Source organism: Setaria italica, chromosome IV (assembly GCF_000263155.2).
Source record: "Setaria italica strain Yugu1 chromosome IV, Setaria_italica_v2.0, whole genome shotgun sequence".
In the NCBI taxonomy this organism is placed as follows: domain Eukaryota; kingdom Viridiplantae; phylum Streptophyta; class Magnoliopsida; order Poales; family Poaceae; genus Setaria; species Setaria italica.
The window spans coordinates 30,231,169-30,244,362 of record NC_028453.1 but is presented as its reverse complement, the minus strand read 5'-3'; the positions used below and the strand labels follow the sequence as shown (position 1 = coordinate 30,244,362).

At 46.9% G+C, this 13,194-nt stretch overlaps 1 protein-coding gene across 1 annotated transcript; it reads right to left on the bottom strand.

Annotated features, from left to right (window-relative positions):
- Window positions 1–12,255: 12,255 nt before the first annotated feature.
- On the bottom strand, window positions 12,256–12,696 carry LOC101775407. The gene has a single exon (XM_004967053.1). It carries the CDS (start codon window positions 12,694–12,696, stop codon window positions 12,256–12,258), a length of 441 nt encoding a protein of 146 aa, XP_004967110.1.
- Window positions 12,697–13,194: the final 498 nt, after the last annotated feature.

Genomic DNA, 13,194 nt, shown 5'->3' with positions numbered 1-13,194 from the left:
CCCACTGAGATTGTTATGGAGACTGTGGTGTGGTACTACAAGCCAGTTCCTTTCCCTCATTTCGGGTTTGAGTTTGCCTGAAGGGACGAGTGCTGGTCCCATTGTGGAAGAGGTAGAAAGGCATGTTATTGACATCCTCGGGCCCTTTCATATTAATGAGTATCATGCTGCGCGAAAGATCGTAACACACGGCCCTCGCGTGAACCGTGTGTTCTTTGAGATGGCTTTGTAGGTCGAGCCTTGAGCTAAGCCTCGCAAACTCTCGAAGCAAATGCGGAAGCAGCTTTGAAGGAGACATCTAAGATCAATGTTTCTTCCGAGGTTCTTGAGGAGGGTGAACTTGCTAAAGATGAAGAGAAAGATCCTCAAGCTCCTACGAGGGTTAAGGCTTCCGTTCAAACTGACACCCGGGGTAGTTATTTTGATCCCGAGGGTTAGCATTTATTGGACTTCTCTCTCCCTCTCGTTTTTATGATAGCTTTGCTTAAGATTTTTACTTTTATTTTGTAGAATATGAAAAATCCTTGTGCTGTTATGACCCTGATCATTTGGCGAGGATTACAGCTACCCTCGGCTACAAGGTGTGACTTTTGCTGTTGTTCTTGGTGTTTTTCCTTGACGATTTGAAATTGTTTCCTTGATACACTTTTTGCTTTTTTGCTTTTTATAGGTTGTAATTGTTGGCAAGGTTGCTATTGACAGGCTTCAAGATAAGGAGAAAGTTATGCTTGGGTGGAGTGCTAAAATTCTTGAGCTCAAGACTGAAATGTCGAGGTTGAGAAAAGAGAACTCCATGTTGGATAGTTTTTGTACCTCACTTAAGGAAGAAAATGCTAAGCTAAAAACCTTCTTGTGAAGACATGCAGCGATGTTGCTCAAAAAGTGGAAACCTTGGAAAAGAACACACAAGACAACCTCGAGGTTCTTGAGAAACTGTGTAGCACCATCGAGAGAGATGCAACGACCATTAGTTCTCTAAGGAAAAACAACGAGGAGCTTGCAAGATCTTGCACCGAAAAGGATGCAATGATTCACAAATTGGGGAAGAACCTCGAGGATCAAAAAGATTTTATTGATGGTGCAAAACAAGTGCTAAAAGCCCATTTTTCACAGATTCATGATGGGTATAAGCTTGCACTGGCAGAGTTTGGGGTGGAGCCTCTTCCTTTCCCCACTGATAAGGGTGCCAAGGAAATGTTTGATTGGATGGATGAAGAAATTGAGTCCTTGCCCTTAGTTACTGTGGGAGCTAGCTAATATTTAGCTTCCTTGTGTTGCGAGGGTATGCTGAAGCTGCTTGAGGGTGGGGGGTGTTTAGACTTTCTAAAACTCGGCGCACGCGGCTATAAGTTTTCTTCGGCCTTGGAACTTGATGCGCAGGAGACATCGAAACAAGTTAAGGTTGTGAAGAGAAATTTCATGAAATAATTTTGGAAAGCTTTTGGTCGTGATTATGTGAGGCTCGTTGCCCGTGAACGCATTGTGCAGGTTCGTACTTTTCTCTCTTGTTTTGTACATTGCGTCTTGCTTGGTTAGTTTCTTATTGGTATTGTTTTGAGCAGGCCAAGGAAGAGGAGTTAAGGGAGAAGGACGAGGCTGGAGGTTCGGAGCAACAAGAGGTGTAGGTTCGAGGCTAGATTTAATTGGTGACTAGTATTTTGATGTATAGTTTAGGGTTAAGAACTAAAACATTTGCTGGTTGTAACTTAACCTGCGCAGGTCCTAGGTGATGGGCCTGCGCAGGACGTACTTCCCTTTCAATTTCATCATGGAAACATTGTTGCCAGTGGTCATGCTTGGCGTCTCTATCGATCTTTTCATCTTGATGCTAGTTTTCAAGATTTATGGTGTTTTTGCTGTGAACTTTTTTTCTGTGCAAAGCTTTATGCTGGGTCGCGATTTTGAGGCTCACGATGGTTATGCTCTAGGTGAGATGGATGATGTGATACCTGAAGCTTCGAGGGTGAAGACAGAGCCCCCACTACAAGAAATGTGTTGATCTATGATAAAAATTTTATGACATATTTGTTCTCATCATAGGTCTATGACGTTTCTGGATGAAAACATCATAAAGTTTCATATCCGAGCAAATTTAGTGAAAAAGTTACGGAACACCATAAAAGTTGCTACTGTAGCTAAAAAGAAATCGTCACTAGCTGTTACATGGTGGTTTTGTGACGATATAAGCTCCGCAAAAATGTCATAAACTGTCGGTGATTTATACCGGCCGTCTACCAAGGGGTACCCGAGGTAGCAGAATGTGTAGCGGGGGATCGCCGGACCTGGAACTTGAAGGTAAAAGCGAGGACACAAGACAAAGATTTATACAGATTCGGGCCGCCGGAGTAGCGTAATACCCTACGTCCTATTTGGGGTGTTTGTATATTGCGCCCTGCGCTTGGGTGTTGGGGTGTGACCTTCCGAGCTAGGTACCCCTGCCCTCCTTTATATACTTCAGGGGGCAGAGTACTAGTCGGATTACAAGGAGGAGTCCTAGTAGGAGTACACGAGACTAGTCCTAGTCGGATTACAGGGGAATCCTAGTAGGAGTCTGACTTCTTCCTTCCTTGCGGGTACTGGGGATGTATCCCCGACAAGCCCCCGAGCGCTTCATAGTCGAATGCAACAGTCTTCGAGTAGTCTTGAGATATTCACCGAGTAGTCTTGGTGCTCTTCGAGTACTTTGTCAGGCTGAATCTTTCAATGCTTCTCAAAGCTGCCATGAGGCTATGGTGTGCTCAAAGTCTTGATCAACATGATATTGTAGTCTTCATGTATGGAGGGCGGCGAAAGTCGCATTCCATATGGAGTAGCCCCCGAGCCTTAGGTTGAATCGTAGAATCAGGCTGAGGGTCAAAATCTTGAATCTTCCTCTTTCGACTTGAAAAAATCGATTGTTCGGTGTAGCTTATTAGCCCTCGAGCCTTGGATTGATTGAATAATCAACCCGAGGGTCTTGAATCTTCACTCAGGTCATCATTCGAGTAGTCTTGCGGCGTTCAGCCCCCGAGCTTGTGCGCCAGGTAAGTCGTTGGAGCCACGTCGAGTAGCTTTGCAGCGTTCAGCCCCCGAGCTTGGGAGCTAGCTGAGCCACCGGAGATATTTTGAGTAGTGATTGGTGCTTAGCCCCCGAGTTCGGGAACTAGTTTGTGCCGTTGGAGGCATGCTTAGCGTCGCTGAAGCTCGATCTGAAAGAAAAGATGCATACATTATGTAGCATTTTTGTAGGATTTTGAAACTGCTGAAATTGATTCAGTGATCAATATGAAAGTTGTGTCATGCTCTTATTTCGGTCATATTCTTCCCGAGTAGTTAGCCTGTTACGATTAGGCTCTCAGTCTCTGGGTAGCCGTTGCCACTGCGTGTGTCAGATCGTTGTCTCATATACGCGTATGGGCTTAGGCGTGACAGATGCGCCTGAGGCTTTCCGAGTTAAGGCGTGTTCTGCTCGAGAAGAGTAGTGACCTTAAGAGAAGACAAAAGTGAGAGTAGTCACTGCTGCGACAAGAAAGAGAGTGCACTATTGCGAGTCAAGCTCTTGTTTCAGTCATACTCTTCCCGAGTAGTTAGCCTGTTACGCTTAGACTCTCAGTCTCTGGGTAGCCGTTGCCACTGCGTGTGTGAGACCTTTGTCTCGTATACACGTATGGGCTTAGGCGTGACAGATGCGTCTGAGGTTTTCATGAGTTAAGGCGTGTTCTGCTCGAGAGGAGTAGTGACCTTAAGAGAAGACAAAAGTGAGAGTAGTCACGCTGCTGCGACAAGAAAGAGACTGCACGATTGCGCAAGAGTTTGCTACCCTCCGGCGAGTAGAGCGCGCGTTGTGCGCAAGAGTTTCCGGCAAGTAGAGCGCGTGCTGTGCGCAAACGGAAAATAAGTTGGAAAATAATTTAGAAAAGTGACTTAGCTTGATTCGTGGATGATTGTTGACGAAGCCGTGACGGTCGTTGATGAAGCCGTAACGGTTGTTGACGAAGTCGACTAGTCGGAGGCGATTCTGACTAGTTGTCGATGATGCGAAGTTTGCCCCGACTAATTTTTCAGTCAAGACGAGGAGTTGAAGTAGTCCGCCCTCGACTCGCTCGGAGAAGTCGTCGACGAGCGTCAGGATGAAGTAGTCGTCAGCGAGCGTCACGATGTGGTCGGAGTAGTCGTCGGCGAGCCGCCCGTAGTAGTCGGCGAGCGCCGCGACGTACTCGGAGAAGTCGTCGGCGAGCGTCAGGATGTAGTCATCAGCGAGCATCGTGATGTGGTCGGAGTAGTCATCGGCGAGCCGCCCGTTGGAGTCGGCGAGCGTCGCGACGTACTCGGAGAAGTTGTCGGCGAGCGTCATGACAAAGTAGTCGTCAGTGTGTTGCCGAGCGAAGTAGTCGAGGAGAGTAGTCGAAGTCGTTGCCGAGCAACCCGTAGTAGTCGGCGAGCTCGTAACGTGGTTGAAGTCGTCGACGAGCTACCCATAGTCGATGGAGTCGTCGGCAAGCCGACCGTGGTCGTTGGCGTGCCCGCGACATAGTCGAAGAAATCATCGGCGAGCTGCCCGTAGTCGTCGGCGGGCTCGTGATGTAGTCGGAGTTTCGAGTTGTAGTCGAACTCAGAGTCGCTGTCAGACTTCAAGTCGGACTTGAAGCTGGAGTCGCCGTCGGACTCCACGTTGCGGTTGAACCGGAAGTCATCGTTGGACTCGGAGTTGTAGCCAGACCCGGAGTCGCCGTCGGACTCCGAGTTCAAGTCATGGTCGGACCCGTAGTCGCCATCGGAGTTCGAGTTCGAATCACGGTCGAACCCGAAGTCGCCGTCGGAGTACGAGTTTGCAATCGAACCTTGATCTGAGGTTTAATTTGTCAATTTTCTCGACGAGATTTTCTGCTTCTTGTGGAAGAGAGTTCCCATCGATGCGCTTCTTCTCCTGGTTGTCGATGATGCAGCATTGGAAGAACCCAGTGCCATTGGTGATGCAAAGTCAGGAGTCAAAGATGAAGGTTGCGCCCGCTTTGAAAGCGAACGCCGGCTTGAAGATGAGGTCCTTCAAGCTCGCCCGATGATCTCGACGATCTACCCCACGGTGGGCGCCAATGTCGGTGATTTATACAAGCCGTCTACCAAGGGGTACCCGAGGTAGCAGAATGTGTAGCGGGGGATCGCCGGACCTGGAACTTGAAGGTAAAAGCAAGGACACAAGACACAGATTTATACAGGTTCGGGCCGCCGGAGTAGCGTAGTACCCTACGTCCTGTTTGGGGGTGTTTGTATATTGCACCCTGCGCTTGGGTGTTGAGGTGTGACCTGCCGAGCTAGGTACCTCTGCCCTCCTTTATATACTCCAGGGGGCAGAGTACTAGTCGGATTACAAGGAGGAGTCCTAGTAGGAGTACACGGGACTAGTCCTAGTCGGATTACAGGGGAATCCTAGTAGGAGTTTGACTTCTTCCTTTCTTGCGGGTACTGGGGATGTATCCCCGACATAAACCAACCAGGGTCCCACATGTAAGTGTAAGCTGATAAATAGGGCGGTAAAATAAAAAGGAAGATGTGCTCCTCCCGTGGGTCGAACCTATTACCGATCGAATGGGAAGTCTTTACCGTGACCGGATCCCACATATAAGTTTCAGGTGAGTCTTTACCGATCGAATGGCTGGCACGACACTTCGATAGCTTCACAAAAACTTTCGCTGCGCAGATCTGCAATGGCCCATGATGGGAATGGTGCATCCTAGCGGCAATGGGAGGATGATTGCGCCACCTCCCGGCTACGAGAGGATGAGGAGCCATGATGATGTCAGTCCCTTGGTTTGATTCTCTACTTTCCCATATCGCCCTAGGGAAGAGGATTTCTGGATTTGGAGATCTGGGTTGAACATACTAGATTCGTGATGCTGCCAGTTTTTAATTTGGATCGTATTATGGATTGATAGGTCCTTGTATTTTACTAGCTTCTAGAGGTGCTTGAAGTCATTGGTAGCGGCAGATCGGGGCCTCCTGATGATGATCTTATCGTTGTGGATCATGTAAACAAGTGCGAGCATGGGTATGCTCTCCATGTGAGGTATAATTGGACATTTGACAACCTTGGGCACCGGTATGCATCCTGCAGTGAGGTAAACAATAACTTGTTTCAATTGTAATAAACCTTGCTTGTACTCTTGATGTTAGCATTGTAAATGGAGAATTGTATGAACGTAATTGGCATCTGCGGCGTGAAGGGTTGAAATGTGCAGCGTTTATGTGGGTTGATCCTGAATAGGATGCTAGGACTAAAGGTATTCTAATGAAGCTGATGAAGAAGAAGGCAAAAGCTGAACAGGAAGCAAGGTCGTGGAAGGAAGAATGCGCAAAGGCTAACATGAAGCTTGAAGCGACAGCTGCAGAGCTGCAGAAGGTGAAGGGACACTTGGAACTGGCCACCAATATGGTGAAGAAGGTCAAGCAATTGCTGCTGCTGTGATGTACTATCTGGCAAATTAGGATAAGTAAGAATGATGATTATGAACTTTGTAGTGATGAATATAATGGCTATGCCATGCAATCTGATTATGCCACTTTGGTTTAATCTACTTTCAATTTGATTCCAGCATATTTACCATTCATAATTCAGATACGCTTCATAATAGAGGAACACTAATAATATAGATATTGGTAGTATATATACAAATGCGTTGTCTGATAATACAACTGGCGGCTGAGATAATAAAATTTGGCAGGGTCCCACAACTCAGTCTGAGACAAAAAAGGAAGAAAAATGAAAAGGTAATAGTGTCCACAGCAGGGATCGAACTTGCAACGACCTATTGTTTCTGAAGAGTCAGCACTACCACTAAGACATAATGCAGTTTATGATTTTTGAACAAGGTAGCTTCTTTATATTACAATTCTAATAAGTGTGGTCTACTTCCTAGTTGCAGGCCAGAGCAATGGGTATATCTGCAACGGCGTACACTGCAAGGGACTTGCCGGCACGCTCCTGTTGGTTGTGGCAAAGACTTAAGCCTAGAGGCGTCGATGCACAGATCTGCAATGAGCGGTGGGAATGGCGTATCCTAGCAGCGAAGGGAGGAGTGGCAGCTATGGTCAGGTCAGTCCCCTATTTTGTGCCACTAGTTTCCCCTTTCGTCAGAGGGAAGGGGATTTCTAGAATTGGGGATTTTGGTTGAAGGCAGTAGATTCCGATTTCATCCTACCCTTAGGTTTGCATTCTTATTGGTATTAGAAGTTGATAGGCTATAGTTTATGGAGTGCAAAACTAAACATTAATTTCAAGTGACAATGACTTTTATGAAGCACCCGAGTATTCTATCATCTTCTTTCATTGGTAGATATTGCTCGGAGACATCTTCCTACAACACTACCCATTGGCATCCTGAAAACAAGTGTGATCACAGGTTGAGACTGTGGTGAGGTATTCTTGGACCTTTGTCAACCTTGGCCGCCGGTTTGCTTGCTACCCAAAGGTAATGGCTACCTGCTTCACAGAGATTTTGGTTCTATGGTTTCATGTTACTGTTGTCAACTGCGATTTGTAAAGGGGCGTTTAATTTGCAGGAAGAAAAAAGCAATGCGCTTACATGATCTGGGTTGATTCAGAATGGGATGATAGGACCTTTGGTGTTCTGGTGAAGCTCATGAAGAAGAAGGTGCAAGCTGAAGAGGATGCAAAGAAGTGGGAGGAAGAATTGGGAAAAGCTAAATGTGAGTTTAAAGAGATTGGGAATGAGCTCAAGACGGTGCGGCAACAACTTCAGAAGGCTACTGCCGAGCTGAAGTTAATTCGAAATTATAGGCACAATGTCAAACTTGCGCACGTGCTGCTTGCTTTATTTGTTGCTGTCGTGGGATTGATGCTTGGTGGCAAGGCTAATTATGTAGATGGTTTAGAGGTAGGATGGTACTCTTATATTTTGGTAGCTAATGGTACTTAGAGTGAAAGTACCATAGCACTGCCTTATGTTTTTGAACATTTTCCCGATGATGTATTCTGCAAGTGTCACTTTGGTTATGTTGTCTCATGTTTCTGAACATTGTGCCGATGATGTACTATCACTTTTGCCAATCTCATTGCATGATTTCTTTTTATTGTTCCAAGAGTGCGACATCAACAAATAAAAATAAAACCATGGATGAAACTCTGGTTTTGCTTGGTTGTCTTGCCCAAGCTTGCCTACTAGCCTTGCTTGCCAACACTTGGCAAGGCAATCCTTGCTTTGCGGCAGTTGCTATCCACCACTGCGCTACTCAAATTTTTTCGACTAACTCCACACTAATAACATTTTAGTCCGCTCCATTCACTTTAACGACAATGAAATTTACGTCTAGCTTCACCAAGAATCATAACCAATTGCATTCAGATTGAGAGTGCCGGTTGCCTAGCTTCCCTAGGAAGCCGACGCAACTTCCCATGGAAGGCGAGGAACTCTTTATTTAATCACCTTCTTAACCTCACTATTCCTTCTTTGCTGTCACATGGCTCCCGGTGCCTGCTTGTTGCCTCCGCCAACATCTCCCCCAATGGATGGCGCCATTCCTCGTGTCCCTCGTGTCCGAGTCGAAGTGACACAATGGCCATCCTTGATGCTTCCCCTCCCACCGTCCTCGTCGGCCACCGTGACGGTAGGGAGATGTGGCGACTGCAGCGTGATGAAGGTGTCACAGCGGAGGACTGGCTCGATGGGGCCTCGCATGCTCTGTAGCACCTGCGGGGGTCGTCGCTGGTCAGTCGGGAAGCGGTGGGGGAAGCCCCGCCGCCGCCGCTAGAATACCGCGACCCCCATCTGCCACCAAGCACCGTCACCACCTAAAGCTGGCGTGCAGTGGTTGGAGTGCCCTAGAGGCTGGGCTAGCCGTGCATGGGTCCCGTGGCTGGCCACTCGTCCACTGATGTTAAGTGTGCCCGCCGCATCGACTGTCCCAGTGAGCGAGAGGGTCCTACTGGACCCGTTGCTGCTCGACAGGCCGACGCCGCCCATGATCGTCGACGAACCATACAAGATTGCTCCATAATTCTATATACACCTCGCCAAGAATAGCAAGTGTCACTTTGGTTATATTGTCTTATGTTTATCTTTGCTATGCTGTTAATTAGTAACTTTAGATTTCATTGGAACCCTAGCCATCTTTACTATGCTGTTATCTTTTATTTGTAAGATCAATGCACTGTTTCCTTTGGATGGAAGATCAATGCCCTATTTTCCTGCTCTATTTAATGTTTCATTTAATTTGATTGTACTTGGAATAGTGCATCTCTTTTTTATAGGTTCAAAATCAATATGGGATGAATATTAACAAATAATGTAATCCTATTAGGCTCTCTCTCAAAACTAAGAAAATCTTTGCTCACCTTGCCAAAATTCATTCCATTTTTCCCACAAAGGATTGAACATTTTGGTCCGTTTCCTTTTGGATGGAAGCTCAATCCCCTGTTTTCCTACTCTATTTGCTCTGTTTCTCTCCTTCATCCTTTCTGACAAAGGATCGAAAATTTTAGTCCGTCCTATTTACTTTTTCGATAACGGATCATACGTCTGTACACCTCGCCAAGAATAGCATGTATCACTTTGGTTATGTTGCCTTATGTTTCTAAACATTGTGCTGATGATGTACTGTCAATCTTGCCAATCTCATTGCATGATTTTATTTTGTTGTTTCCAAGAGTGCCACATCAACAAATAAAAATGAAACCATAGATTGAAAATTTTAGTCTAGCCTATTTACTTTTCCAACAACGGAATTTCCTTCTAGATTCATGAAAAATCATAACCAATTGCATTCAGATTGAATATTTGATGCCACGGCCTCCGGCAGTTGCCGTATTGGTTCTTGTTCCCACACATTCTTCGAGGAGCCGGTTGCCTTTCTCGAGAGGTGTCGGTTGCCTAGCTTCCCAGGGAAGCAGCACAACTTCCCATGGAAGGCGATGAACTCCTTATTTAATCGTCATTTCCCCAACCATCGGCGTCGTCGCTAGTTCCACTACCATCTTGTCCCTGATGCGCGCGGCTCACCCCAGCAGACCAGATGACGCCATGAAGCGATCCGTCTCCCCCTTTCCCCCCGCCTCCTCCGGCTCCCCGTCGCGCCGCCTCTCACCCACCGGCTCCCCCTCGCGCATCGAGTGATCCTCCAACGCCTCCTCCTCGTCCTCGCGCTCCCGTGGTGGGTTGTCACCGTGCTATCACCGCACCACTATCCGCAACTTCTCGGCAGCTCTACGACGCTACGTCCACGCGGTGGGTTCGTGCCACTACGGCGGCGCTTCCTTGTTGGGATCCCGCTCCAACGCCGGTGACTTCGGGTGGCCATTGCGCTCATCATCGGGATCACGCTCTGACGCCGCCAACCTCAACTTGTTGTCGCTTGTGGATGGTCGCCGTGGAGCTGCTGGGGGCTCCCCGACGCATTCCTAGCCTCCTCCGGCGATGGGGGCAGCTTCCTTGACCCCCGCGTCCTCGTCGCTACCTCGGAATTTGACCTTGACGGTGACCCTTCCAGTTGATGCATTCAACACCGACTCTAACTCCCAGACTGGGATGAACTCGTCTGACGTCTGTCGCCGCGGCTACCGCATGTCCTTCCCCCGGGGTGACGCTCTGCGTGTCTTCCATCACGCTGACAACACCTTCGCGTGCCCCGTCTGCTTCGGCACGAGGCATCGGTGGAGGATCCTGAATGAGGTCATGGACCACGTCCTCGGGATGGCAAAGTCTATGCCCCTGAGGGGCGAGAACAAGAAGAAGTGGAGCCGCCACCGCGTCGTGGCCCGGAACGAGGGTTAGATGGAGTGAGCGAGTCGTGCCGTTAGAAGATCAATGCTATTATCTTTGCTATGCTTATTTAGAACTTTAGATTTCGTTGGAACCCTAACCATCTTTGCTATGCTATTATATTTTTTATGTAAGATCAATGGAAAGATCAATCCCCTATTTTCTAGTCTGAAGATCAATCTCCTTTTTTCTGCTCTATTTGCTTTGTGATGGGACATCGGCAAGAATCTGTTCATCTTCCTTGATGCTTTGGTTTTCCCTGGCCATGATGTTGTGTCATATCCTGCCATGCCAGGTCTTGTCATGTGATTATTTATTCTTATCAAACCACACCACAACGGACTAGAAACAACAGCTATCTTGTACTGTGTATTTAGAAACAAATGACTATCTTCCTCATTGGTTTTTGAGTGGTTGAAAATCAATATGTGATGAAAAGTTTAGTCTGTCCTATTTACTTTTCCAACACCAGATCATACGTCTGTACCATGCCAAGAATCGCTATTTCTGATCATTGTGCCGATGATGTATTGTCACTTTGCCAATCAAATTGCATGATTTCATTTTGCTGTTTCCAAGAGTTCAAAGCTTTTCCTAGGGAGATTAATTAGATCGTGTATCTTTGCTATGTTGTTCTCCTACTCACATAGCTCGAGAGGCCAAGATGGATCAAATTTTATGTTTCATTTAATGTGATTGTAGTTGGAATAGTGCATCGGTTGTTTTGAAGGTTGAAAATCAATATGAGATGAACATTAACAAATAATGTAATCCTATTTGGCTCTCTATCAAAACCAAGGAAATCCTTGCTCACCTTGCCAAAATTCAAACCATTTTTCCAATAAAGGATCGAACATTTTGGTCTGTCCTATTCACTTTTCCTCTAACGAATCATACGTCTGTACATATTTTTCCCAAAAATTGTAACGAATTCTAGTTTGTACCTGAGGATTAACGTGGCAACCATCCATGTTCCAGCACCATGTAATGTCACATCCTCTACATCCACGCAGCCGGTCTTCCTTGGTTCTCATGTAGACATGGTTACTTGAAACCAATTTATGCTATTCCTTCATTTAATTCCCAATGGGTCATTCTCCTACTCGCATGCCCCTAGAAACCAAGATGGATCGAATTTTATGTTTCATTTAATGAGAATTTAGTTGGAATCAATATGGCCGTTTTTTGAGAGATTGAAAATCAATATTGGATGATTATTAACAAATAATATGATCCTATTTGGCTATCTCTAAAAAGCAAGGAAATTCTTGCTCACCTTCCCAAAATTCAGACCAAGCATATTTTTCCCAATAAAGGATCACAAATGTTAGTCCGGCCTATTCAATCTTTTGAGAACGGATCATACTCTGATTGATGCTAATATAATGCATTAGAAGAACATACAAATATTTCTTGCATGGATTACAAAAGGATTAAGATAGCAGAGAAGTTCACATAACATCTTCATGATTTATCTTGCAGTGAGAGCACTAACAGAAAAGGATTAAGGTTGCATCTTCTCCTTCCGGGATGATTCCATTGCATCAAGGTGGCGTTGGACATCGGTCCTTAGCACCTCCAATGCCCTGACAAACACTGGCAGCTCGTCCGCCCCGAGAGCTTCCACGTCCACCTCCCACCAGTTCTGTTTCCCCGCGCTCATCTGAGCCGCCAAGATCTTCGACCATGCGACAGCCTGACGCGCCCTTTCCACCTCAACCAGGAAAGCGGTCTCCTCCACCTTCTGCTTCATTCTATCAACCATGGCGGCGGCCTCCCCCGCTGTTTTAGAACAAGCTGGAGACGACGAGCTATGGATCTCGGGGAGGTAGGTGCAGAGGAAGGAGTCGGCGGTGGGTGCTCCGTAGGCTTTGGGCTCACTAGTGGGGGAGAACGCGACGACGGTGACGTGGGCGCCAAACTCTTGGGAGAGGTCTTTTGCCATGGAGAAGAGTGTGTTCGTACGCTCTGAGAAGCTTGTCTGGCTCTGAGCCGTGCTGGTAGATTTGGGCATGAGGAAGAGCAGATCATCGATCGGCGGAGGAGATTGGAAAGATGTGGGGAAGAGAGCAGAGGCAGCGAATAACAAGGGATTTCTTTTGTACCTTAAATAGGGAGCCAACCCACCGTGATATGGCAACCTTCGCCATAGTTTCAACCTCAAAGTTAGCAAGCCTCGCAAACTGCAAGCTTCGCACCTTCCCAGCCTCTACATGAGATACCACTACCTCCACCAAATCTACCCAATCAAATACCTAAAGCCGAGCCTAACAATGCCCAAAACAGCAACCCCAAAGCCCTACCCACCTATGGCATGATAATGCCAATATCGGGGGGATCCTTGCAAGAACCCGAAAATCCAAAAACCAATTCAAACGCCTTGCCCACCAACGACATGATCATGTAATAGCTATTCAAACGCCTTGCCCACCAATTCAAACCA

Excerpts from the sequence above, each read along its gene's own strand:
- LOC101775407 (XM_004967053.1), bottom strand. The coding sequence starts at position 12,696 with ATGGCAAAAGACCTCTCCCAAGAGTTTGGCGCCCACGTCACCGTCGTC.